At 39.0% G+C, this 27,930-nt stretch overlaps 2 protein-coding genes across 4 annotated transcripts in view; one reads left to right on the forward strand and one right to left on the reverse strand.

Moving 5' to 3' along the window:
* The window catches only part of ZNF518A (zinc finger protein 518A), a 58,984-nt gene that overhangs the window by 17,042 nt on the left and 14,012 nt on the right, over positions 1–27,930 (forward strand). Inside the window, exon 3 of the transcript XR_012662911.1 lies at positions 26,523–26,652. The gene's annotated coding sequence lies outside the window, so the exon portion shown is untranslated. The remainder of the gene's footprint in view (positions 1–26,522; positions 26,653–27,930) is intronic.
* BLNK (B cell linker) overlaps positions 1–27,930 on the reverse strand; it is a 102,723-nt gene that overhangs the window by 1,181 nt on the left and 73,612 nt on the right. For 2 of the 3 annotated variants that reach the window (XM_075108050.1, XM_075108051.1), the window contains 20 exons: positions 24,382–24,438; positions 22,296–22,345; positions 21,268–21,308; positions 20,480–20,636; positions 19,143–19,312; positions 18,564–18,645; positions 17,726–17,803; positions 16,259–16,284; positions 15,666–15,694; positions 15,270–15,362; positions 14,444–14,486; positions 12,057–12,081; positions 11,679–11,751; positions 11,061–11,091; positions 10,002–10,044; positions 9,145–9,223; positions 8,683–8,714; positions 5,591–5,670; positions 1,976–2,059; positions 845–1,000 (listed from right to left, as the gene is read on the reverse strand). In XM_075108050.1, the coding sequence (XP_074964151.1) occupies positions 845–1,000; positions 1,976–2,059; positions 5,591–5,670; positions 8,683–8,714; positions 9,145–9,223; positions 10,002–10,044; positions 11,061–11,091; positions 11,679–11,751; positions 12,057–12,081; positions 14,444–14,486; positions 15,270–15,362; positions 15,666–15,694; positions 16,259–16,284; positions 17,726–17,803; positions 18,564–18,645; positions 19,143–19,312; positions 20,480–20,636; positions 21,268–21,308; positions 22,296–22,345; positions 24,382–24,438 (1,429 nt within the window). The remainder of the gene's footprint in view (positions 1–844; positions 1,001–1,975; positions 2,060–5,590; positions 5,671–8,682; positions 8,715–9,144; positions 9,224–10,001; positions 10,045–11,060; positions 11,092–11,678; positions 11,752–12,056; positions 12,082–14,443; positions 14,487–15,269; positions 15,363–15,665; positions 15,695–16,258; positions 16,285–17,725; positions 17,804–18,563; positions 18,646–19,142; positions 19,313–20,479; positions 20,637–21,267; positions 21,309–22,295; positions 22,346–24,381; positions 24,439–27,930) is intronic. The other variant, XM_075108052.1, reaches the window with a different exon arrangement.

Below are 27,930 nucleotides of genomic sequence, written 5' to 3' on the forward strand. Positions count from 1 at the left end.
CCAGCCATCAGTGAGATCTGTTTTAGTTATGCAATTTTAATGTTTGTCACTAAATTAATATCCAGAATCTGCTAGGTCTGTTGCTTTTCCTTTTGGTCTTTGGTCTAATACAGATTTTCAGACTATCTTTTCTCCTGAGGTCACTTTCAACCCTTTGTTGAAAGTCAGATGAGCTCCAGGCTATTATTTATTCTGTAACCTCAAAACCATTGCTTGGGAGGCAGATAATTAGGCTAAGGCAAACCTACTTTCACATCCCTGAAAAGCCTATTCTGTGCAGCAAAACAGTTTTTATTGGTATCTGGGTTCCAAGTTTCTGTTTTGCTGTCAGAGTAATTATCTGTGTGGTATAAACAGCCAACCAGTGATTGTTGCACTCTAGTTCTAGAGTTTAACGTTTTCTTTATCTGAAAACAGGATTAAAAATACTGTCATTCTTATTTTTGATAGATGTTTTTGGTTGGTGTGCTTTTTTTTTTAAATGAGCACGGCTGTTCTTCCTTTACAATCTTCCAAGAAACTTAGAGTCTTAGGTAGAAGTTGAATAGAGGACTATAAACATCCGGAGAATTTATCCAGCAGCTGCAGCTCTGATCCCGATAACTTTTCAAAACGGTTCTGTGAGTATATTTTAAACTTGATCTGTGGTTTTAGTTACTCACAGTATGCAGGAGCTGACGTTACATTGGTTTCTCTAGCTTGATATATGAGTCATTACATAGGGTATACTTTTGTCTTGATACACGAAGAATCCTTTTGGTCATAGTGCATTGTATCTGAATCCTTGCTTATTAAAGGTATACAACTTAAAACTGTTAGGAAAAAAGCTCCCACATCATCTTACCTCTTCACCACTTTTTTCTCTGCCCAGTGCATATTGTCTTGTTGATTCAATAAATCGTATAGGAATGTTGTATACTCTTCTGTTGTAAAACACAACCAGTGTGTATGGTTGCCGTGAATCCTGTCCAGAACTCTTTCTTATTAGAAAGGATCCATCCTAAAGAATGAAAAGTAGTAGGTGTATTCAGCTTATTTTTTCAAACAACTTTGTTTTTAGCTTAATATTTTCATTTTTATTAGCAATAAACCCTTTTCTCCCGTTAGAAAAACTGCACAGCAGGAGATGAAGAGTAGAATGTATTCCTGCTGTCTAACAGTAGCTTACAAAGGTGTTGTTAGAGAGTCACCTTTGCTGCTGCCTGTTCTCTCAAGCAGAGAAGGAAAGAATAAACATGCCGTGGCAGCAGTCTGATGAAGTCCACAGATTATTAGGAAATGAAGTTACTATCAGTGGCAGTAGCTAGGCAAGAAAGCGGCAAGAAGTGGAGATACTGTTTCTCCAGAGCTGTAAAAAGCACTCTGATAAAGATGGGTGCCTGCAGCTACTGACACGGTAGCCCAGTGCTCAGTAGCCTGTGCTGGTTGTAACCCCAGTGCTCTGCCCCTTTATCCTGCTTTGTGGAGTTAGGCAGGAGTGGAAACGTACCTGATGCTGAGGATGCGACTCTGCATGTTACTACTCCCTCTGTGACACTAGAGATCAAACTCTCCAGATACCTAAATGCATAGTGTTGCTATTTCAAAATGCACAGCAGCATCAGCCTTTCCAAATGGTAGCTGTTTTCACATGAGTCACTGGACAGTAGTCGAGATCATTTAAAACTCATGGGACTTTGCCTTCCATTTTAATGGATGCACATGAGCTACCAGATCTTCCTCAGTTCTCTAGTCTGTAATAGCTTTCTCTGCAGTGCACTAGTCTTCGAGTTACAATAATGCAACTTTGTCTTGGGATGGAAACCATAGTTAAAATAGCATCGCCACAATAATTTTGCGTTTGACAGTATTTGCACAGCGCAGTATTCTGACCTGTTCAGAATACGACTGATGTTCTTAGAATATTTCAGGTTGTCTTTCAATTTTTTAGTTTGAAGTTCTTTCATAAAACAGATATTCTTTAAAAGTGACCTACCTTATTTGATCGGTACAATGCATCTTCTGCTGTTTTCCTATCACAGGTAGCAGCATACCATGCTTTACTATGGACACCAGCATCCTAGAAAGAAAGAAAGTGTTTCACCTGTAAAATAATAATGATGATGATAAAGAATGTGGCCTGTCGGGGCGTTACTACTAAATAATGACAGCTGTGAAGAACTTAAATGCAGAACACTGTAGAGAACACAGAACTTAAAAAACTCTTTGCCAGGAGCTCACTGGCACTTGTTGGACAGAGGTAGGACAAAGAAAAACTAGTGTGTCAAAAGAGTGGTAACAGATGCGTGATAGAAGGCTGATGCATGTCAGAAGCGAGAAAGATACCTTGAGGAAAGTAGTCAGATTCAACTGGAGGATAGTTTGGTATTTTTAAAGCAGGAGGCTATTCCAGTAGAATTTAAAGAGGATATCCAGGAAATGTTGAAGAATAAATTAACCATTAACAATTTAAATGCTGCTCAGCAGCTGTGGAACAGCCAATGAAATGTCCAGATTTGGTAGGCATCTAAACTCTGGGAATGAAGTTTCTCCATATACTTTATGCTTTTTGTGAACATGATCACTATTGCCTCCATCTGGACAGCATGGAGATTGGATAAGTGCATCTTTTGCTCTTTTTGTTGTTATTAAATAAGGAAAAGGGATGGAATCCTACAGAACAGGAATAATTAATTTCTTTCCTCTACTAATACAGCAGTTCAGCCCTTAGTGCTTTCACCTGAGGCATGAAATACGAAATCAGTTCTGGTTCTCTGTTGGATCGAGTCTGAACATATCCTTATGTTTAAAACAGTGCTTTATCTAAAATATTCTTATCTAAAAGGCATAAACCCATGTTTACTGCAGAGAGGGATTACATCTGTGACAGAATACAAGAGCGGCTTGTATTTTATAACGTATCTCTTGGGTGCCTCATTTCTGTATGTTATCCCCTGTGAGCACCTTGCCAAGATCATCCTTCATTCTGTTAAGTGTTTGGCAGTGTTCTGTACAGTAAATGAACTTAACCTGTTCTTCCAGTGGAAAACATGGGACAAAGGACTTCATGGATGGGGGCATAGCCGCAGACCTGAAGATACAAGGTAGAAAGATTGGCACTTTAAAGATAGGTGGATTCTGTTTTAGAAGATAAAAACTCTCATAGCAAAGGAAGCACAACAAGATATGAGGAGGTGATGGCAGTTGGGATGGAGTGGTATGAGATTATCTGAGTAAGAGAAGATGTAGAAAGCTGGGTAGTAAGATGATGCAGGATTGAGTGTACATTTGGAACAGGAGCGGAGTTTAGGGGAAAGGTATGGGAGATTTTAGAGAAATGACACCCAAGGGAAGGACAGGATGCGGGATTAGAAGCAACGCGAGACCTATGCATTATCAAACTTGAATAGCTAGAAGATTAACTAGCAGGTTATAAAACCAGCAATTAAAAATTGAGCTCTTGCTGCAGAGGTTGATGCAAAAGCTAACTCAAGTGAGCAGAGAGGCTATAGAAATAGTGCTGGGAGTATTTCCTAATGAATACTTCTGGGTATTAATCTTCCTGGTCATTTGACCAGTTTTGCTCCAACCTCATAGTAACAAGCTTAATGATGAAATTCCTTTTCACACAAGCTCTGTCACTTCTGTACAAAACAGATTAAAGATGAAGTTGCACATTATGGCCGAGCTGGTTTAGCTGGCATATCGCTGCCAAAATGGGAATGACTTGGCTTCTCCCTTGCACTCATTTGGTTGCTCATCTGATCCCACAGTGAGATAATTCACTTTAGTAATCTCACAAAAAAAACCTGTTACCTTTTTTGTTTAGTGTTTGACTGCCAGGTTGGTTTTCTGTCAGTTTAATGAGTTGGCTCAGCCCACTGCAGGATCAGAGGAACACCAGAGAAGCCTGTGGCTGGGAGGGGAGTTGACAGCGAGGAGGGAGCAGAGCCTCCATTTTGGGGGCATTGCTCCAGATGCTTAGATTGGCTCAAACCATAACATATAACTTTCCCTGCAAACTTCCATGTATTTCTCCAGTCACGCTATTAATTGGAAAAAGATAGGAATAGAGGAGTTGCAAATAGGCAAGGTACTCAGCCACTTAGAGAATGAGTCCAGTAAATCAATCTTTGTTCAACAGAACAAGGAATTGACTGCCCCCAGACCTTTCTCCTACCACGGTAATCTAGAAGCAGAGAGCTGCTGCTGAAGTCTGTATGGGAACCAACCAAATAACAAACCTTATGGGCATGAATCACATCTGGGAGCACCTGTATGTGCAGGACACTACAGCAAATGATACCACTGGACATAATTGGTGGGAAAATAACAGTTATCTATATCTCTTTATCTCTTTTTTTTTTAAAACAAATGGATGTTTTACTAAGCTCTGGTTTTGCCCATGGCCGTTACATAAAAGCTGTAACTGTAATTGCTACAAGCTGTTTATTTAGTGTCTGCTGGATTGTTTATTTGAAACCAATTTTTATAATAAATATCCAGTATGACATACTGTTGAATTTTTTCCAGAACTTCCAAGTCCTTTGTGTTCCTCACTGTTGTATTATCTTCGTCAAGTCAAGCTTTAGAACATTTAATGTTATTGGCTCTGCATAACAGAGCCTTTGCTTTGCACTGAGCAGAACCATTTTTACCTTGTTTGACTACTAGGCTAGTAAGAATGGTTTCCTGCATTTTGTAGTCTCCCTTCATCCAAAATGACGGTAAGGGGAGTAGCACTGAAGTGAAAATAACTTTGCATTTGCTTGGATTATTCAAAGCTTAATATTGCAGTGGAACACAGAAAAAAAGAGTCATAAAACTAACAGCATTAACTGTAATGAGAAGAGGTCTGTTTAAAGGAACAGAAAGGACTTAGGAGAGACTAAAAACACGCAGGGAGAGGCATCACAGCATCCTCCAAGAGGGGCAGTGGTGACTTTCCTCTTGGTTCTTAAAATTTTGCTGACACCCCAAACCACGATAAGTAGGGCAATATTGTGTTGGGCCTGTCAGCAGAGAATCTGTGTCCTCCTACAAATTTCTGGGGTTTCTTAGCACAGTGCACATCACATCAGTGCAGGCTAATGCTAATAGCTGCAGATGATGGCTTCATTGTATCTGCTGGGTGCACAGTATATTTTTTCAGGACACAGTATGTACAACTATAAGTTGGAAAAAAGTAGGTAATTAAAAACTCCTTATCAACAACTAGACTTAAGTACATCACCACAGATTTTCTTGTTTCAAATGATGTTGAAGTGTTATGAACTGGGGAGTCCGGAAGACCTGAAACTAAGAAGCTTTTTTGGGTTTTGTTTAAAGTGACAGGTAGAGGGCCAAGGTTTGGTATAATGCTATTAATATATTTTTCTACAGTTTGTTAAAGCTCTACTATGCTATATGTTCCAATAATTTTTTTTTTTTTTAAGTGAAAGCTACCATTCAGATTATTTGTGCTACAGAAAATCTTCACTGCAAAAGGGGACAAGGATGCCCTCCACAAAAGGAGTATGATTTTTATTTAGAAAGGGGTTACGGGCAGAAATACTACTTTAAAGTAAAGCATAAGAAGATTTCTGTAATATGAATTTAGCCAACGTTGTACCTGGTCTGCAGTACTTGACGTAGATGAAATGCTGCTGTGAGGGGAAGTACCCAGGGTGCGGTTTGCAGCTTCTGGTACTTCTAGAAGAGAGAAAGAACAACATGTCTAAGTTTCCAAGGTATGTTTGTTATGCTTGTTACGTTTGTTATAAGAAACTGATTTGCTACAAGGACTTTGGAAGATCAGCAAACACTTGACCTTTTGGTATCACTCAGGAAAGCTATTTACAGCTAATGGATGGGCCTGATGTAAGTGCCTGGAACACCTGCCTGCTCAAAAGAGGAGCCTTGCTTACAAAGAGAGAAACAGTTTGGTTAACAACTTGGTTAATAGCCAGAGCTAGACTTAAAATACAAGAAAAAAACCCACCACCACCTAAGTGAATCAATGTAGCAACAGATAAAGAAAATGCAGGAACACAATGCAAAAAGCACTTGGGTCCAGTGTGAGTAGTAGTCATCTAGGTGAGGGAGTCAGGAAAACAAGTGTAGCTCAGAGATCATTTTTCACTAATTTAGTCCAACTGAAATGTTTGTGTATATGTGCAAGAAATCTAGGCAGCTAAATAGAGAAGCAGAACTAGTAGGAAAGATTATGAAGCTTAATTATCATTGTAATAAAAAGCATAGCAGAAAACAGCTATTAGGGCTGAAATACAGATGTTGAAGAGTTTAAGAAATCAGAAGGGAAATGGTTGAGTAGTGTTGCATAGTAATGACATGATAGAAATATGGGAAATAAGTATAGATAATTGTTTTCTGGTAAACCAGAATCTTGGTAAAAGACAGTATAGGTGTTTGCTGTAGGTACTTGTGATCAGACCTCGGTACAGATCAATATCATTATGCTAGAAAAGATGATTATAGAAAGTCTGGTGTTACTTACTGTTGTTATGGGGGGGTTTTGTTTCCTGTTTGGTTTACTTATTGGGGGAAAAAGAGCTACTAGGATTGTTAGCACTCACCTACTCCTGGACATGATACTTTGCAGACTGCTTTATCAAATCTTCACTAATATAATTCGGATTTAGATTTTGGTTTCAGAAAGCAATAATTATGTTATAGAGGAGGCCATACAGTGACTCAGAATGGAAAAATTCAGTTTGACTGGAGAGCTCAAAGACACCTGCGTGAAGTAGGTTTAGAATTTCTTTTGTAGTAAATATGCAACGGTGTGGAAGCTGCATTCCAAGTGCAGGGGAAACACTGTAAGGAGCAGTTCCAGCTCTCAACTGAATGAATATGATCACCTGAAGAAGGCTATCCAATATTAAGAATTTTGGTTTTTTCTTTCATAATTTGACTGACCAGCTGCAAAAGCTACAGCTGAGAAGTATGTTGTATGAATTAAGAATTGCCAGAATTCAGCCTGAATTAGACTTTATAAAAGGAAATAAAAATAAGTAGTAAGGGATTCCTTAGCTGTGTAAAAAGGAAGGAGAAATGGGGCTGTCTGCAGTAAGAATTTTATTGATTTTAAAGATAATCTAAGTTCTAACCCAATAATAGTTCTGGTACAGAAATGGAAACTTCCACAACCAAATTGAAAGCAAAACTCAACTATCAACTCAACTCAAAACTCAACTATCTTTATCCCCTAAATTTTAAGAACTGGCACTTGAAATTACAGGGCTGGTAACAATTATTTTAAATAAATTTCAAGTCAGGGTGGTACCATATGGTTAAAGAATACCAAATATAATTGCTATACTTTAAGTGGAAAAAGTGACATGAGCAACTACAGGCTTTTTTGACTGACTTCACAGAACACAAGGCCTTAGAGAGAATTTGAAGAAAAGAACATTAAGATTAGGAGGCAAAGGTACAACTAGCAAGAGAAAGTATGAAATTTACCCAAGTAGATAAAATGTTCTGGCTCTTTAATAACAGAACAGAGTTCTACGGAGAGGCAATATGGTACCGTACTTACGCTGGACAGTGGAGCATTTGATACTGTGCCATATGGGAAACTAGTACTTTTTATGAAAAAGATGAAGGCTAGCACTAGGCTTCTATAGTGACAAGGAGATGGCAAGTTATGCTGGAGGGACATTAGTGATTGGGACCAACTGTATCTGTGATTAAATTGTTATTGGACCTGGCCCAGAATAAGAGTGTGTTAAAGAAAGTTTACTAATCAGAGCATCATTTAGCACCACAGGACCTTGAAGAATAGTTACACTTTAGGGGTTAGGAAGAATTTATGCTCCATGTTGAAGCGCACCAGTTGCGTAACAGGAGCAGACAAACTCGAGAGGATCAGTCTATTGCATGAATATGAACCATTATTCTCCTTCCACAGCGTAGGAGATGTAATTGCAACACACGTCAGGGCAAACATTTCCAGGAAATAGAGAAGTACTAATAACAGCATATAAAAGTTTAAGCTACACCACATGCAGATTTCTACGTGCAATTCTCATCATCCATTTGCAGCGTGAAAGATATGTTCAGACTGAAATATGTGCAGAAAAGGGCTTGTAGGAAGGTCACACGAGTGTCTGCTAACAAGAGACCTGAAAAATGTTAGGCCTAATTTACACTGATGTGCAAAGAGAGTTCATATACATATTACCTTATTTGTTTTTAGCTGTGAATGGAAACAAAGTCCCTCTTTGAAAGTATTACTCACAGAAGAGCTTTAGCATTTGCCATTATAAAAATACCTGTCTTTTTTTCTCCCTGTAGAGAAAGAATAAATTGCTGGATGCAATAATTATCTGGCTTCTAGGCAACAGAAGCCTGGAACAGCCCAGAAATGTCATATTTAGGGCTATTCTGTGGCAAGGAAGACTGATGGAATCTTTATTATGATGGGAACTGACCCAAACTGCCTGGAGTAGAAATTTCCAGTAGTCACAAATGGGGATGAAGCATCAATTTCCATCGATTTATACAATAACCCTGACATACTCCCTTAATTCTACTAGCTGTGCTAAGCCCCTGGGTACTTGATCTCTTTGTATGCATTAGAGACAAATGTTAATTCCAAACTAACGAATATGCATGGCATCTCAAAATAATCTTAATTCAAAGATTAATTAGAAATTACAAATTAATCACATTTTAATTTAAATTCTGAATTATACTTACTTGGCAGAATTGAGGGCTTTTGGAGCAAAGGCCTGAAATAAATATCAAGAGATTAGAGAAAGGTCTGAGGAGATCTACCTAGTTCTGAAAATATTAGAATTGTGTATTTGAAGCATGCAGTGGTAGGTGGTGTTCCACCTCACCCATTTGTCCATTGAGAAATAAGGGCCAGGTATTTAAAAAAAATCATATCCCACTAGTAATGGCAGTCTGGTTTAAGTCTTCATCACCTAATTAGCGGTTATATCCTCCCATGCTTTTTGATGGTGGTTATAGTATTTGGATACATTTGCTATGTTCTATGATTTGCTGCTGTAAGGCTTTAAGAAACATGACTTTCAAAAAGCAACAGAAGGCTACACAGAAAACAGTGCTTCCCTTCAAAATTCTCACAGCTGTGTTCAGACCGAGCAGTAGGAGCCGGTGCACTGAAATATTCAAGATGATAAAAAGGGATTTTACTTTTGGGCACCACTTGGAAGGGGTGGAAGCAGAAGCTCTTGGCTGGAACCTCGTCGTCGTTCTGCTGCTGTAGGTTTTTCTGTAGTTTGGGAAAACAAATTGTAGAGTCAAGATTTCTTCAGAAATATATTGTCCCAGATAAGAAAGTCTCAGTAGTTGAAGGAGGATTTCTTTTATTATTATAACATTTGGGGTTTTCTCCTTGCATGGCAGCTGACCACCCTGCCGCTTGCTTTATTAACTAGTGGCGTACCACCAAACTTCTAGGCAAATAGCTGTGCTGTGAACGCCTGCAGGATCTCAGGGGGAGACTTGCCTTCTGCGAGGGGAGCTGTGTGACATGGTGGAGGATGCTGTGGCAGGCTGCCTACGGAAGCTCAGCCAGAGAGGTGCAGCTGGCTGGCTGCATCTTACCCTGGCGTTAGCAGCTCCTGCTGAGCTTTTGCCTGGAGGGGCTGCTGCCTCGCACAGAGGCGAGACACGGTTTCTGCCTGTGCGAGGCACTGGCTCTTGCCATGAGTCGATTCTGTGTGAGTTGGTTCTTGCTGAGTTCAGAACGATGCGCTCGCGCTTTGCCTCCCTTCCCCACTTTGAGGGCTATATGGTACATTGCTGGTCCATTATGTCGTACGTTACCCGCCAGTGACCTCAACAGTTGTACTGTGACGGCTTTTAGAGAACCATGATATTCAGTGCAACTAAGGCTGGCCAGATCCACTTCAAAACTGCTAAGACCAACCCCCCCTCAAAAACCTAGAATAAATTGAATGTAGTGTTGTTTGGTTCATGCTTTTAATAAAAAGAAAATTAAATTCTGATAGATGTCAACTTTTTCCACAGTAGTGGCGATAATTTACCTTCATTTGCAGTCAAGGTCTCTCTGGAAGGTAAACATGGTTTCTGCAGTAAAACAGAAGGAAACCAAATATTAAATGGCATGTCATTTGTACAGCAAATTTTTACCTTTTTATGAACTAGTTTATGTTTAGAATTGGCAGCATCCTGGAGGAATTAGGAGGTAGGGACGTGGCCATTCTCTGCAGAGCCTCTAGCTGTATGACCTTGAAGCTTGGGATTTTGCAAAGCAGATTTGTGAAGAATCCCAGTTTCTGTGTATAATAGATGGACAAAAGCAGAATCTAGAGATGGGTGCTTTTTTTTTTTTTAAACTCCCATCAGTAAGTTTATGGGGTAAAAAATTGTTCCTTCTTATCTCAAGTCCAAAAATGAAGAGTCCATCCCAAATACTTGTGAATCAAAATTTGAATATTTTCACCTTTCTCAAGCTATGCTCACAAGTGTCTGAACACATTTCCTTTTACTGGAAGTTTAACTGTTGGTTTAGCTCACAGTAATAACTTGCCCAACCTTCTAGTTTCATTTTTGTTTTTCCATTTTGAAAATTTCAGTTTTGAAACATTTTTCAAATCAGTTTCCTTGAAGATTTCAACCAGTTCTCTCACCTTCTTCCACAAGAGGTTTTGGGATTTTTTCTAACGATGACATACCTACTGAAAAGCCTCTGACAAATTCTGGTAAAATCCCACATCCTTCTCGAGCTATCACTCTTACAATAAATCCATGTTTCCCATATGCAGCCCTCTGCATTTCCAGGAATACTTCCGAGTGGCCTGTGTTCCCATTTATTTCTCATTTTATTCAGTTCTTGCACTGTGTTACATCCTAGAACACGGAATCCAAACATCCCTTTAATAAAAATATTTTTCTACTTGAGCTTTCTCACTGCTGCTTAGTTCATGAAACTGCACCTAAATATTTCCTTTCTTTATAACTCTTTCCCCTATTCTTTTCAGAAATTTATGTTGACCCAAACTCATGGTAGGATTATGTTTTACAATGAATTAAAAATCACCTGTAAAATTATTGTTTGATTATGCAATTACAAGTCAACTTACTGGTGAATTTACTGCATTAGAAGTTTTCTTTCTGTAGATTGGAGGGAAAAGTAAAAAAAAGAGTATGGTTACTTAGCAGAGACATGAATTCATTTAGCAACTAAGCATCAGGTCCGTGGATTCCCAAGATATTTCTGGCCAAGATGGGATGCATCTCCTTACTGGATGGATGTAGTGGTTGCAGGGTGGGGGAAGAGTAAGGGTATGGGATGTAACGCGGGTACTCAGGAAAGATGCGATATGCAAGATACGCTCTATCCAATGCCTAGGATGCCAGCTTGGGTGGGACAGAAGAGTTTGAATGAAAAACACAGCTTTCTGCATTTATAGGCATGCGCACGCTGCTGCTGTGGTTTGTGATTAAATTAAGCATGCCAGTCAGCATCTGCCATTGGTGGCTGGCAGTGAAGGGCAGTGGCACTCGCCTGCAAGCAGTATTCCTCCAGAAATAATGAAGGAATAGCTTGCCTTTACCTAGCCAGGGTGTCTTTCATGAACAGCAATAAAACTTACTCCCCAGTTCTGACTGGCATAGCCAAGGACAGGAGTTAGCCCCTCATACACCCGGTAATTTACTACTTTGATAGAGATGAGGTGGTTTTATTATTTTTTACTCACAGGCCCCTCGGTAATGGAGACGGAGCTGCTCCAGCGGGAAATCTGGATTCTTGTGTGTTACCGAAGCTGTGATCTAGAGATGCAAACGACACATTTACTATGTAATATTAGCTGTGCCTGAACAGAGGGTTTTCCCCACTGCCATTTCAGTGTTAATGTAATAACAGTAAAAAATAGCCATCGGTTTAATTTTTGTCATGGCATATTTTCACTCTGATTATACTAGAAGACAGTTCAGTACCATTTCTTGCTTATTGCTGACTGTTACAGATAAAATTTACACTGACGCACCCCACTACATGCTATATTAAGGTCACCAGTGACATATTGACAACACATTCTGCTCACATTGCCATGTTTTCAGTACAAAATACTTACTTTCATTGTTGTTTGCTTCATTGTCCTGTAATGGAAAAATATGTTAGATTTTATGAGAAGCAATTAAAAAAGGAATTATTATTAAATGGGAAGTGCATAAACAATCCGGTCTTGGTAATCTGTAGTAATGTTTAAAGAGATATTTGGAAAAAATGCATATAACATCCAGGAGACTTCTCATCAGCTTTTATTATGCCATTTGAAAAATTTTGGCAAACATCAATCTAATTTTGAACATTCTAATAACTTTGGGATTGCTTGTCACATTGATAAAATTGGCCCTGAATTTTGCAGCAAGACCTTTCGGTTCCTGTTTCACTTCTGAGCTGGAAAGCAGAAATTTTGCAGCAGACCTGAATATATTAAGAACACATTTTCCAATGAACAGAGGGATGCCGAATAGATTGTCTTTCCCAGCTTCTTTTGGAGACATTTTGGCTCCCACTTCCTGTCTTATAGGGAATCAGACTTCCATGTGAGTACCTTTACAAAGAGGCACCAGTTACTAATTTGTCTATGTCCATCTACCAGATTAACGACTTTTCACTAATCTTGGGTACAAATGCATCCATTCTCTGGTTGGAGAGGTGTAATCCATCATCCAACAGTTGAGGGAGTGAGATGTGGAGAAATTTTTCTCCCAGCGAGCCCAGGCCTTTGAGAAGAACAAGGGTAACATGATCAGTGCTGGTTAGTCTTAAGAATGAATTGAATGGGAGAAGTTAGCAGATGTTTCAGTTATTGTTTTGCTTTGTCAGTGTGCATAATCGGGGATGGGAAGGCACAACACAGCACTGAACAAACATCATGCTCATTACCACGTTGTTCTTTAAAACTGTAAGAGCTGGCCACTTACACAACAAGCAGAGATCCAAAAATTTGGACTACACTGTAATTCTTTCCTAGGCTGACCTTGTGCCAAACTGGGTAACTGCAAGCAGCCAGGAGGTGAATACACCCTGATGAGTGTTTGTTTGGGAGCTCCATTCTTGGTGCTGTAACTAACACTGTGTGTGGTCCCAGCAAAGCGATAGTCTCTCTTGATTCTCTGCAAACCAAGGATAATATTCATCTTGGATGTAAGCTCTAAGAATGAATTAATGGAGAGGTTTCAGCTGCAGTATGGCACTGGAGTACACTCTGAAGTGGGAGTATTCTTGTTAGTGCTGATCAGAGAGTGGGATTTCTGTCCAACATTCTTTCTTCAGAAGGAATTTTTTTTTTTTCTAATCTTACATTGGTGAGAAAAGCTGAGAAATCAAACCATTTCATAAAAGAGAAGTCCTGGACCTGGCACCACTCAGGAACTGTTCAGCATCAAACAGGATGCAGATCTAAACTGGAAGAACGTTGTGATGAGGTGGAAGGGAAACTAAAGTGCTGCTGCTGTTGTATATAGAGAAATACTTAGTATATCTGGAAATTTAAGGCTTGCAAGTAAGACAAGAAGATGTTCTTATACCACCCACATTATGTTACTGTAGCATCAAATGCTATGGTATGACCACAAATTCCTAGTTTTAAGCATCTAATTTCTCTATGTAGTTACTGGTAGATGGATTATTTCTTAAGGACAATTCAGAGCACTGGGCTGGGACAGAGCTTTTGGCACAGATGCTGATGCAGTTACTGTCTCCCCGTTTCTTGGTAGTTTGCTCCTCATGAGCACCCTCTCTTGTGCTGGCACAACTGTTAGTAGAGCTATGGTGCAGAACAATTTATGGAACTAATCTGGCCGAGAAAGGACCTTTTATGCATTTGCTTTTGCCCATTTGCTGCAGCTAGACAAGCTTCCAGATAGTTTGCTTCAGAAAACCTTTGTTCCAGTACAGCAGAAGGGACCAGCTGGGGGCGAGAGTAGAGGAAGAAGAGGAATGACTTAAACACAGCCTTAGGAACCCAAAACTTGTAATTACTCCTTCATGGGCTGCATTTTCTAGTGATACTGGTTACTCGGACTACCCAGTCTGACATTTTAGGATTCCATTTTCAGAAAGTATTAGTCATTCATCAGCTGAAAGGAATGAGGCTCAGGGAAGGTGCTTCAGATTGGGCAAAACCGCCCATTACTGCTGAAGGTGAAGTTCCTGGAGTTCAGCTGGTGGTTTTTTAGTACAAGGTATTTAGTACAAGTATTTTTGTGGACTGAGACATATATCCCTTAAGGCTTTTGAAGTTTTTCTTGGATCAATACAGATGTCCAAGAGGTACACTGGATAAAAGATTAATGGCCACAATTACAATATTAGATCAATCTGACATTCAGTTACCTCTTTGTGTTATTTAATCCAGATAATAAAAATCATCCGTCCATCTCTGCATATATATAAACTTAGACTGTTCTGTGTTTTAACACATTCTTTTATAGTGGCACATTAATTACTTACTGCTTTTGGATGAAGACGATTTCTGGGAAGAGGCAAAATATTTCTGGAAAATATACACAATAAATTAAGATGAGCAGAAGTTACTTGTTTAATTGCTTGGCTCAGATATGCATTTCAAGACCTAGAGAGGAGGAGGTCTGCAGTAAATGGATTTAATTGCAGCTGTGCACCGCTACTGTGATTGTGGTGATGCTGTGCCCTTAGTGGGGAACTATTCTGGGAGAGCTTCTGTCCTGGACCTCGCAGCCCCTTCAGCTGTGCGCAGGACCTCACCAAATGCTGTAACACACGCAACGTTGTGGATGCCACCCGCTCTTCGTGGGGCATATGGCCTATTTCGCAGGGTGATGTCCTAGACGTGAGACAGTGGTTATGAAGCGACTTCCTACACTTCTGGGGACACAGGAGTAGAATAGGCTGCATACTTAAAGTTTCCTTTGCTTTTTTCCCTCCAGAGACTTGGAATATAAATCATGGATTTACTGTGTCCGTATTTACAAGCAACACTGTGCCCCATCCCCTGCAAAAACAACCTATTTGCAAGGGTTCAGAGATGGGTAACAGGACTTTAAATTGGCTTGCAGAGATGTTTACCTCTGCACTGGATCCCTACAGGGGTATTCAGGAAAATGGTACCCATTTGGCAAACTGGCTCGAATACAGAAGTCTGCAAGGAAATGAGAACTTTCATTCTTACCTTGTCCCAACATCCCTAGATATTTGTGTGCCCTGACAATTACTTATTGTCTGAAGGTTACACAACATAGAGGAGATAATTTTGTCTCTGCTAGTATTTCCTATTGCTATAAGCTGCTGTTGACCCTACCTGGAAGTATCCAGCTTAGGTGACTCTCTGGTCATGTGCATGTGGGAGTGCTCCGTATTGTGAGCTGGCATAGATGGAAGTGGCTTAGTGAACCTAATAATAAAACATGAATTAAGAAAGGAAAATTATATTGGACAGTGAATACAAAGGCAAACTCTCTTTCCCTACCCCTTCAAAATTCTAAAAAGTACCCTTAAGAGGTATTTCTTTTTAATGTGTGTTATGTTTGGGTTATTGAAATTAACATAGAAATGGTGTACACAATGTAAAGAGAGAGAATTACCGTATGTCTATCTTCTAGAGAAGGAATTATCAAACATTAGTATCTAGATGAGAAAATGTATTATCTTCTGATGAGTTTTAAATAACGCACAAACATTCATAGCAATGGGTTACCTGGTTACTGGTGGTGGTAATGGTTTTTCCTGTAAGAGAAAAATGCACTGAATTATTTGGTCACTTTTTGATTTCATAAAATACATTTGTATGATCTTATTTACGTTATCACAGAAATGTCGTTTTTGCACTGTGGTACAGATTTCTAGTAGAACTCTGCCTGGTAACCGGCACTAGGATGGGAGAGGCAAGAAGTCACCACCAGTAAAGCTGTGAAGCCCTAAGCACACTGCTTCAGCCATATGTCACGTCAGTATCAGCAAGTGCGAAGAAAATTACTGTGTCAGAACTGTCACTGCTCCTCTGCTGCAGTTCTGCTTCTGGAAAGCCTTCCCTTAGGCTGCTGCTTCCCAGACGGGATCACTGTCACACAGGACCGGGAAACTTCAGCCCCTTCCCATTTACTCTGTTCTGCAGACCTTTTGAATTGATTTGCTGATTGCTGTGAAGGAAGTGTCAGAAAGTTTTAAGTGCAGACAGAGATTTGTTCCCGAGTTTTCCACTTTGAAAGACTGATCGTCTTTTTTCACAGTCACATTTGTGCCCTGCCTGAGAGCAATGTGCGCCATAAACTAACTGTAGAAAGGCCTTACCTCTTCTTCAGGAACCTCATAGACTTCTGTAGAATAGGGAAGAAAAAAATGCGTTCTTTGGTTAGCAAAAATCTACTGTCTGTTACCAGAAAAATTGATCAGAATTTGTATCAGTTATACTTCAACTTCGAGAAAAATAACTTCAAGAATCTGATCAGAGCTCGATTCTGCCACCAAAACTCTGGGGTAGCTACACCCCTGGTCTTGTAGTGGGAACTTCATGAAGAGTTCCAGGAAGTCTAGTAAACAGTCACTGTATTAACAAACCTTCCCCCAACCCCCCAACAGGTTTTTTGTTCTTTTTCTTTTTTTCCCCTCCGCAAAGCAACATGACTGCTTGTATTGTGCAAACCTGGAACAGTTTGGAAAAGATGCGTTATCACACCTGTGGTAGCATTTAGCCTTTCCTTGACTCTCGGGGAGGAAGAATCACAGGTGAATCACAAATACAAGCTGGCTCATTTGCATGGCCAGTGTCCATTCCTGAGCTCTGTCCCACACACGTATCTTCATTCAGATACTAAAAGCCAAAACCACCAGCATCCTTATCTACGTCTAGTTTCTTTAATGAAAATGAATATATTTTCATAAATGTCATGTCAGGCTTCATTACTTTTATTGCGCTGAAAAATGTCCAAGTTCCCACCAGGGGGAGATGTTTTATTTTTTTTAGGAACACCTGTCAGGAGCTGGTTGTTGCCTGACAGTGATTTACAGAAAGGCTAAGATTGAAAAGGGCATTTTAAAATGTCTGAAAAGTAAGTCACAAAATTTTAAGTCATTCAGAAAAAAAACCCAACTTTTGTAGTTTACGACCTGAAAGCTAAACACATTGCTAATGAATATGCAAAGACTTTTAAAGAACTGTGTGATCAGTCTGTAACGGTTACATTCCAAGCAATTAATGACATGATGAGAATGCAAAAAAACCTTGGAGATAGCACAGCTAAGAAAGACTAAGCAAGTATATCTACACTTACAAAAGGAAATATGATTATTCTTATTTGTTTCTGCTTTGGTTTCTTTTTCCAAACAAATTGCTCTTTATAGAACTTAAAAATGGGAACACTTATGATAGGACACGCAAAACACTAACCTACATGGAATTTCTTTAAGGCTGAATCTTGATGTGGCTTTAAAGTGTTAAGTCTTGATTCCTATAGTGAAATGGGATTACTGAGTCTTATAATTGTTTTTGCTGTATTGATCCATTTGCATTCCTCCACTAGAGCCAAAGACAAAGTAAATTGGTTTGGGGCAAATGACTTGTTATAGTTTTATTTGCGCTTTAAACAAATTTACTATTCAAGTTAGGCAAAACAACTGCTACAACACAGAAAAACCTAAAGGGGAACATATTTTTGTTTTACTGAAGTGTGTCATAGGGTTTGTGTTGTGAATACGTCAAGTGTAATTTAATATTCCTCAGTCTTGTCTTATTTTAACAGTGATATAAAGTCTACATACCTTGCATGTCAGAAGTAAGAGAAGGCTTTGGAGAAGCTGGGGGGGGTGACTTTGTCTTCATAAGTCTGTTCACAGGAGCTAAACACATATTTCATTCATATACATATATACTTGTGCATGTGTTTATATATACACACACATATTTTATACACACTCACATATTAAAAAACTAACCATGTAACATTTATACAGTAAGAATAAATACTAAGTAGGTCCAGCTGATAGCCTTTTTGTATGACCTTGAACAAATCAGCTGAGGCAGAAAGCAGCTCTCATTTTAAAAAAGGGAAACATCATTCAGTGTTCACGTCTTGCTGAGTAAGTTTGAAGCTGTCAGTATTGTCAGAGAACTGAACTACATACTCTTCTCTGTTTACTTTTCACCTTTGGACTGTAATAATTTCACTCTCAAACTAAATATACTTCAAATAGTGAGGTAAAAAAAAAAGAATCAAAGTCTGTCTTTATTTACTGAAAATCCAAAAAGGCTTGTTCTTTTCCTGAGGCACTTCAGCAAACAGAATTTTAATGCTGTAGCTCCCTTGGATGAGGAGGGAGATCACATACCATGAAAAGCTTCCTGGTTGTACAAGGGCTGGACTTTGAAACAGCTGAGAGAGGCAGAAATTAAGCATGGCTTCCAATAAAGTTAAAAATAATTTTCCTTGGCCTTGTCATGGGCCAAAGGAACCAACTGCCTTTTTTGCAGGCTGCGTTCTCTTTAGTAGCTGCACCTCCACTCTTTGAACCCTAGAAACAGACATTAAATTTGATCCATTTTTTCCTACCGCTGTTCCTAACACGGCAATAATGATTAGATTAAATGACTACAACTCACATCTCGTAGGTAGTGACGTGCTGCTTTCTGTGGGTTCAATATAGTTATCGTCATCATTGTCCACTGGCACGATGTAATTATCCTATGAGAAATGCAGGACAAATCTACCAGTTAAACCTCCATCATAACAACAAACGTTTGGGATTGAAGCCCTGGCAGCAGCTTATAATAGTTGCTATTTCACAGTGACTGCTATTTCAGACATTTATTATCCTACGTGGATGGGATTCTCCAAGACTGAAAACCCTTCAGCAAATTACTCCAGTTCTGGACCAGTGGATAAAAGCTCTCCCTTTGGTTCTGGAGTAGCCTTTGCGTTTGTGCTCTCCCCATTGCCTGCAGCTTGTTACACATGAGCATGAACTATTCTGTGGCCTAAAGAGCCTCCCGAAGTAGGCAGCTATCCCCTAGGAATCAGCGTGGTACTCGCAGGTCAGTGCTTGTGATGTACAAAATGATTTGTACCACGGAGGCTAAGAAAGAGACCAGGCCACGGCATTGCTGTGTAGGCTTTCTTAAGATTGGTGTGGGGTTATTAGTCATTGAAACCATCAAAACAAGTATATCCATAAACATTACCTCATCATCACTACACTCCTTAGGCTTCAGTGGTACTTTTGGTTTTGCAGCGTAAGATGGCAAAGGCAGGGATGGCATGGATGGTTTCTTTGGTCTGGACACAGCTGGACTGGGCGTACTTGGGAGAGGTTTGTTGATGGGGGGAAGCTGCTGGTGACTGGTGCGACTATCTTAACATGGAAGAAAACAAGAATTTTACTGAAAGTTACAGATTAGCCTCTGGACCATCTTCTACTGTCTGTGCAAACTAGTCTTTACTGTGGCTGCAGCTCAGGACAAAAGGCAGATCTGAGTGTATGCTGGGCCTGATGTGTGCAAACTGGTCCTATTTCATCACTCAAGGTGGCGACCTAGTCCTCTGTATCAGGCTGCAGCGGGTGCTTAGACACTGACTGTTGTATGAACAACTGTAACTCCCTGGGGAAGAGGCGATGGCTGGGTGGTACAGTCCATTGGTTAGTATGTGTGCCAGTGTGAACTTCGCTGATAGGAAGTGAGAAAGAACATATCTGACATATGATAAAAAACAACTGTTACAGCACAAAGGGCGGGACTAAAACAAATTATGCCAGGTCCTCTGGGGTGGAATTTTAAAATTTCCTCCCCTTTTCAAAGAACACACAGGTGAAATGCTGATAAATTTCTGTGAGTACATATGTGACATTTTAGCACTTTGATGATTATTCTATAACCAGTAATAGTCTTGTATCAATGAAAAATGAAAGCAGGCATCATGCCAATGTTTCTTTTCCCCATGGCCCAAATCTTCATCTGCCCATGGCTGAAAAGGCTCAAAACAGAAAGAGAAAATGCCTTTATGCTGAACTGATGTAAATAAAATCTTGATCCTGTCCTGTTCTGCACGTTATTTAATCTCCTCAGTACCAGTCTTGAAGGACAATATGGAGTGAATATTTGGGCTGCTTTATCCTCTGTTTTACTGCTTTTGGAAAAATAATTCAAGATTTAGAAAAGATTAAGAAGGGACCTGTCTAGTCTTATGTCCTTAATCTTTGATACAAATTCCTGCATTAAATTACGCAGATGAATCTGGAGCCAAGTTAGTGATATCTCCCATATCTTTGCATGAATTTTGTAGTTAGCAGATATGTATCAGAGTCTCTAGGATGCATTATATTAAGTCAGTATTGCTAGCATCAATACTAACTTGTTTCATGCTGTAATAAAAAATCATACCCCTGAAAGCTGAAGACCCGATTGTCAGAATTAAAAGCAAACTCTTGAGGAATGCAGTTAGTCCATTTGAGGCCATTTCTCTTCTGGTACCGATAAATAAGCAATTATCAAACTGACAGAGCCAGCTAGTCCATAACTACCTGCATATTCACCCCTAGAAATAGGGAATGCGGAGGGAATCTTCTTTTTCTCCTGCTCACTTGGAGGCGGCTCGTAGCTGTCGTCAGGATTCTCTTCATTGGGGACCACATACATCTCAGAGTCAGAGTGGTCATCTGGGTTTTCATAATCACTGTCCTAGAAAGACAGAACTTCCCATTTCTCATCTCGTAACAGACTTATGGCTTCATAGCAGTGTATGACACGAATATCCTCTCCATTTCTTATTAAAAGGGTACTCAAGAGCTAACTCCAGAAGGAAACCGGTCACTTCAAGCTGATGGTTGTACACTATGGCAATTACTCTGCATGGCTGATGACCATGACTTACTTCATTCTCTAAATGAACTCTAAAAGTGTTCTCTAAAACCTTACCAGGAAATTTTCATTTTTAGGAAGAAGTGGCTTTCCTTTCCTAGCCCCTCCCATCCTCCCTCCTCTAAATAGATGATCTTACTGGCTTTGAAATTACTGTTCCATTTGAGAAGTCCCTCAAATTGATGTCATGTGCTTACTTATCCAAAAAGCATAGCATCCATGGCTACCACTGATAGCGCTTCTGAGTGTACTTCTAAGTTGAACATAAAAAAATTGAGGTAGCAAAAAATCAATGGCTACTTGTAAATAATGCTGATGTAACAAGGTAAAATTTCAATAGCATTATGTTCAACCGCAAGCAGATGATTAAAAAAAAACCAAACTTTTTTTTATTATTGCTTGTGCTGAACTTGTTGCTACAGTAACCTACCACCCCAAAACACATACTTACAAAATCATCTGACCATTGTTCCTCTTCATTGTCTGCATTTTCTAAACCAAACATTAGAATTATTAAAGGAGATGGAAGAGTGAACATAAATGTTTATCTTAAGTATAGATTGAAAAAAAAAAAAAGTCATATTCAGTTAAAAAAAGAGTAGTCAAAGTTTCCTAAACAGTTCAGAGCAACACATCTGGTTTGGACTGCACGGTAAATTAAATTCCTGCTCGCTTTTTTTTTTATAAATTGTTTCAGAGCTGTTGGAAAAGCATTAGAAAATGGCAAACCGCACATGGCCTGAACAGCAGAGCGTGCACTTTACCCAGAGTGTCCGGCTAATGCACCCAATTTTTAAGTGGGAGTAACAATTTCTACGTAACAGATGTATCACTGACCTCTGGGCCTTGCACTTTCTTGCTTCTCAGTTAAAGCTCCAAGACAGCACACTAATTACAAGTGTTCACATTAAACAGGAAGCAATTATCTGATAACTTGCAAGCTCTGTCCTTTTTGCTTCAGTTTTCATATTGCTGTTTCCTTAACAAGATGGCTGTTAACTCGTAAAAATAGGCATGGACTAGTTTGTGGGCAGTGCTGTGTGATAAGCAAATATAATTCTACCTCTAAGATAATTCATGACATCATCGTTGTCACGTTAAGAGTATTAAGATTCTGAATCTGAGATGATTAATTTGTTCAATTTCTTCCCTATTTACTTTCTTCACAATTTGTGGCAGAGAGGACTGGATGTGAATTCTCTTCTCTTTTTAGAGCAGCCTACATGCAGAACCCTGGTAAACACTGATTTTGAAAGAGTAGCTACTTGCTACTCTTTCTTCATACTGGGACAACTTGCCATGATTTGCTTGCTTCTCACGTCAGAGGTGTGAACTATCTTCAGCATTGTTGATAATGTTATATTGTTCTCATTAAAAACAAATCATGAGGAAAAGTATAGCTGAAATACTGTTAGGCACATAGGTATCAAATATACACAGAAATACGGTTTAAATCTACGTTAATTAGTACAGCCTTACCTGAAGCATAATCCCTTTGTGGTAGACTTGGTGGAGGTTTTTTTTTTAGCCTGTAAACAACAATTATTACATTTATGATCTAATAGTAACATTCATTAGAAGGGAGCATTAGCCAGACACAAAAAAAGCTGATAACAAAAGATACCTGCAGCTGAAGAAATACGGATTACCATCACAGATGCTTAGCAAACAGCTGCAGGAGAATGCTTTGAAAAGCTAGAAAGAGGTAAGAAATTAGAATCTAATCTGAGATTATATTTTTTTGCTAAGAACATATTTTGAAGGAACAGCTTCCTTACACGCCCACCCACCCTCCTCTTCATTTCCAATGGAGAAACAGATAGCCTAGGGGTGAGAGGTAAATGCACATCCACCTGAAGATGAAAACCTGTTCAGGCTCACAGAGACTTTGTGAAGACTATGGCATAAGAGAGTGGTGCAACATTCTCCAGTTGTATTTTTATGACTATCATTTTGCATAGACTTTATTCTCTGATTAATGTTTAAATATACACCAGGGTCTCTCAGGGCCAGATTCCGTTTCCACTTACTATTATTTTATGGTGTTATGCCCCTTTTTTAGTAAATACTGTTATAATGGCATTTGTAATACCAAGTGAATCAATAGATAATTTGTAGGAATACTGAAAGGATCTTTGTGGCTATACATATACACGTGCATATGTATGTGCGTGTATACATACATTTAGCAAACAGGAGTATACATATATGTGTATACACCTATAAAAGTGAGTGTACTCCTGTTCATACATATACATATTTATATATGTGTATACTCCTGTTTGTTAACTAGCGGCTGTCCAGAGAAGACACTTGAATTAATTGGTTGATATATCAATTATTTCATTGTCCTGTAAAAAAAGAGAAGAATTTGGGTTTAAAGTGAAAATGAATGGCGCATGTGTGACAGAGGCCAGACTGATGGATCTGAAGAGGAAAAAAACTTTGCTTTTTGTAGCCATATAAAACATTGACACAATTTACATTAAAATGACTCTTCAAAGTGACTTTTTGAACATTGCCTGTAGCACTGATAGGACCTCACCATGGGCCTGAACCTTTGTCCACTGAATTGATGGCTTCCCTCATTCTTCTTCAATCAGGTCCTAACAAATTCATTTGCAAAAATCAGCAAATTATTTACAAAAAAATTGTCCACAAAGAATGTAAAGTGTTTTCAGGTGGTCTGGTGATGTCTACAGATTTTGCTGTATCACAAGAATTTGACACTTTCTATTTACGTCCTGAGCACACTGCTTTGCTGGCATTGATCAGGTACCAGTGTAACTCAGGGTAGCGGCACGCTGGCACTAACACATCAATTTACAAACTTTTCCTGTCTGTTTTGAGAAATGCTTTCACTACTTCTGCATTGAATTCATGGAATACTGTTGTTCAGCTAGTCTCACGCACAAAAAAACCCCCACATGCGTGAATCAATGAATAAATGGTGCAGGCACCGCTAAAGCCCAAAACAAACCCCTCCAAAAAGCCAAACCAAAAAGAATCTAGGCACATTACTTTTGAAGTCTTTACCTGCTTTGTTTATTACTAACAACACTAATGATAGATAGCTGCCTCCTCCAAGTCTAATTTCCTGCAGCATAATCTAACTTAGTGTACAAACAGTAAATTAAAAAGCATGCTCAACAGCCCTGCTGTTGTCTTCTGTCCAGGTTAGCACAGGCATGTTAGAAAGGAAAAAAAAACAGGGCCACTGCCAGGGTACATCTCAGGTCTTCGGGCAGACCAAAATCTATTAGCGTACTTTGCAACGTGTCCATCGTGACTTGTTCAGAGCCGGTGGTGACTTGGAAAACAGTGGAAGTGAGGCAACAGTAAGAGCCTGTCTGGGTCACAGTGTGAAGGATGTGGCTTAAGCCACATTATACGTTCCCAAGCTACTAAGCAGAAGACTTCAACACTTCATCCCAGGCCCTGTAAATCCTGGCAGTGGCCCCAACAGAAAATGTCAATATGTTATAACGAAAGCATACGAAGCACAGAACAGAGGTCTGTGTCTAAGCAGCCTATCATGCCATTGTGCAGCTCTGAAATAGCATACCGATCCCAAGTATCTTTCCCAGTTTTGCAAATTAAGGCCACTTGTTCATTTTGGAACCTGAATATCAATAGAAGAAAAGAAATGTTTCTGTCACAGAGCTGAAACAGTTCACGGCCATATCTATATTTGCTGTAATCTCTTCAAATATGTCATTTATTCTAAAATTCAGATCCACTTAAAAATAAATCTCACTGTACTGATATGATTTACTGAGTGCAAGAACTGAAATCTAGGCTCTTTGGAAGTCAGTTGGAGCTTCGCTGTGCAAGAGCCAGACCTTTACCCAATGTGCAAACCACGATGCAAGCTCAAGAGACAGAATCTCTACGCCGAGGAGCGGTTACCTAGCTGTTTCGCATTCTGACAGTTACACACATAGATGCTCGCAGAGGGACAGGTGACTCCGTCCTATTCCTCTGAAGTTAATGAGAAAGGACTGAAAGAATCAAATGCCATCCAACTAAGCATACATATTCCAGTTGAAGACAGAATGATTTCCTAATATATCCTTTAACAGAGTTATATAAAATTATAGCAAATGCATTTTCCAAGTAAAATTTTCTAGTTGTACTCCACTCCATACTTATGTTACAGGTGGTGAAGTGTCTCTGTTAGCTGTGGTAAAACACAATTAAATAATGCACGTTTCCATTTACTTTCATGGGACTAGTATTTTTCTAGAATTTAACAGAAAAATAAGTATTTTCCAGAGATTTTGAAATATCTCTGAGAAATTTCAGTTCTAAAGGAATCAATAAAATCCAAGTACATTTTTGAGAGCATGTTTACAGGCTTTAAAAGCAACATAACACATCTTACTATATACATTTTAGTTTCAACAAAAAAAAACAAACCCAGGCAGCATTTGAGACATCTCACATAATGGGGCTTCGATGCTGCTCACACACGAACAGAATGCAATGCACAGAAATTCACAGTAACTTTTAGGAGAACAAACTATTTTGTTTTAAAAAACAATGTATTCTGAGGTTTCTTCCCCACTATAGCATGCTGAGGTTGATCCAACAAAGCATTTAGGCATGCACTTAACTTTTCTCACATAAGGAATCCTGTAGTAATTGCAAATATTAATCACATGCTTTAAGTTCTAGCATATTTTTGTGTTTTCCTGCACTAAATGCAGACCTTAAATGCACTGCAGCAGAGCTCTGGGTTTTCTGCTCTAGCCACACTTGTTTTTACAGGCGACGCCCAGAAAAGTAACCAAACATATATAGCAGTAGCCCTTTACATGCAGTTCCTCGCTGGGGTTTCTGCTTACTCTCCCAGCATTTAAGAGGTGCCTGAAAACTCCTTGTTTTCAAGAGTCTTTCAATTTTTCTGTTGTTAATTCTGTACAAAGTCCACTCTCCTCTTACGAACAATTTCAACTGAATAGGTTTTACAAAATTTGTATTGACACCTTTACTGAGTTGAATATTTACAGTATGTATTAGCCGTAAGAGCATTAGGTCTTCACGCTCGTGATTAAAATATAAATTAATTGAACTTTGCTGAAAACTTTTCTAGAGTTCCAAACAAGTGCAACCCAACGGACAGATAAACTTTTCCTGAGCTGTATTCTCATGACCTAGTGGAATAGGGTATTATAGCTTTGGAAGTATCTGGCAATTGTACAAAAAATTAATATGAAACTTTTCTTTTAAAGTGTTATTACTAGTTTTTTTTGCACGTTTTCTTTACAATGTAGTATGGCAGTGAAATGGCACACAGCTGTGATTTATTAATCTTTACTTTGATGAAATTTTGTTATATTAACAAAAATCCTGGCTCTCAAAACATTCTATTCTACTACATATTGAAATTGATGTTTCTTCAGAATACAGTTAAAATTAGGTTTCTTCTTCTAAGTGTGGTACAGCTTGATTTTAGTACTCTTCTTTAGTCCATAAAATACCACTTTTCCCTCTGCCAAGGGTTTTAGCATGGATGTCTTCTAGTTGCAGCTATGCAGGTTGAAGAGAGATTTAGTGATACAGCTTCATTTTTCTGCTTGAAGTTACACCTAAGTTATAAATGGTATAGGAAAATGGACCAGACAATTTGAAGTAAAAACTTACCCAACTAAACAGCTGGGCAAAGCAGCTGAGATGAAGATGCATTCTCTTTCCATTTTTCAGGTCATGTGGCAGGTATGATTTCAAGAAGTGCACGTGTTTGGATGGTGCGCAGTTAGACGAGTAACTGCGAGTGCATGATTTCTGATGGCTTTGCGAAGGAAGTTTCGATAGGATGTGCTATTGCAACGAGGTGAGTAACCTGAACTTCTAGTTTCTTATTCAACACAGCAGGTCGGCACGTACCAAGACTTCAGGGTGAAATCCTGACTTTGCTCTATATGCAGTATGACTTCTAGCACTGACTTCGATGGAGCTAGGATTCCATGGAACAAAGCCTACAGGCTTAAAGCTGATGATTTACAGATGAATGCTATGTCTTTACAGTGTTTCAAGCACAGGCAACCCTCCTGCAGAGTGAAACCTATGATTTCTCTGACTTCCCTCTTGTGTATTACCAAGGATGTGAATATGAAAAAATGCCCCCAGCTCTCACTGTTTATACAACTTTGGCTGTGCCTCTTGCTTCTACACCTGAGAACATAATCTTCTCTGACATCATGACCTGCACAGCAGCTGGGACTCCCATATTGTAAATAGTTCTGCATGTGACTAAGGGCAAGCAGGTGAATGGTAGCTTGCAATGGGCAATATTTTTACTGTCAGAAATTTTGAGTCAGGATGGGGAATAAACAACAGCAACTTTTAAGCAATGAAGAAACAATCTGTAGGTTTTCCTTCCTTTCTTTCTGCATAATCAAGAGCCAATCCAGGTTTTAGAAGTCTCTTAACAAATACTGGTAGTAAGTCAAATGTATTTCATAAGTACTTGATAATTTCTTTCAATTTCAGTAGCAGAGGCTTACAGTACACGTGTGACAACTTTAGGCTTAGGGATCAGCAAGGACACTATTTGACTTCTCTAAAACTATTTCTACTTATAATAGGTTTGAATTTGAGCCAGAACAATGTTTTTTCCAGCATATAGATGAATTCCAAATCTGTGCTACATAAAGCCAATTTTTAAAATACAATTTTTCCTGCTTCAGTCATGTTTAGATTCTTGACATTTAATAAAATAGTCCTACAACTGAAATGGAGGAAGTGATCAATGGGATAACCACATTTTTTAGAAAAAGCATCTACTAAAAATCAAACAAAAAGCCCCCAAAGGGCACATTCAGAGGAATACAGCCAGTTCTAATTCTGCAAAGCTTGACATCTCTTGTACATATCCTTAGTCGCGTCATCAACTCATGCTTTTATTTCAAGCCTCATTATGTGCTGGGTTCAAGATTTGAGTTCTGAAATCGTGCACATGTGAGAATTTTTTCTTCAATTTTTTAAAAAATAAGTTTCTGATCTTCGTAATTGCAGAAGAGATTAATATGACTCAGATGAACCATAGAAGTATCAGAAAGATTATATGTATGTTTTTTTAACATCTCTATTTGTATTCTTGTAGCTGGGG

This window comes from Phalacrocorax aristotelis, chromosome 12, assembly GCF_949628215.1.
Source record: "Phalacrocorax aristotelis chromosome 12, bGulAri2.1, whole genome shotgun sequence".
Lineage (NCBI taxonomy): Eukaryota > Metazoa > Chordata > Aves > Suliformes > Phalacrocoracidae > Phalacrocorax > Phalacrocorax aristotelis.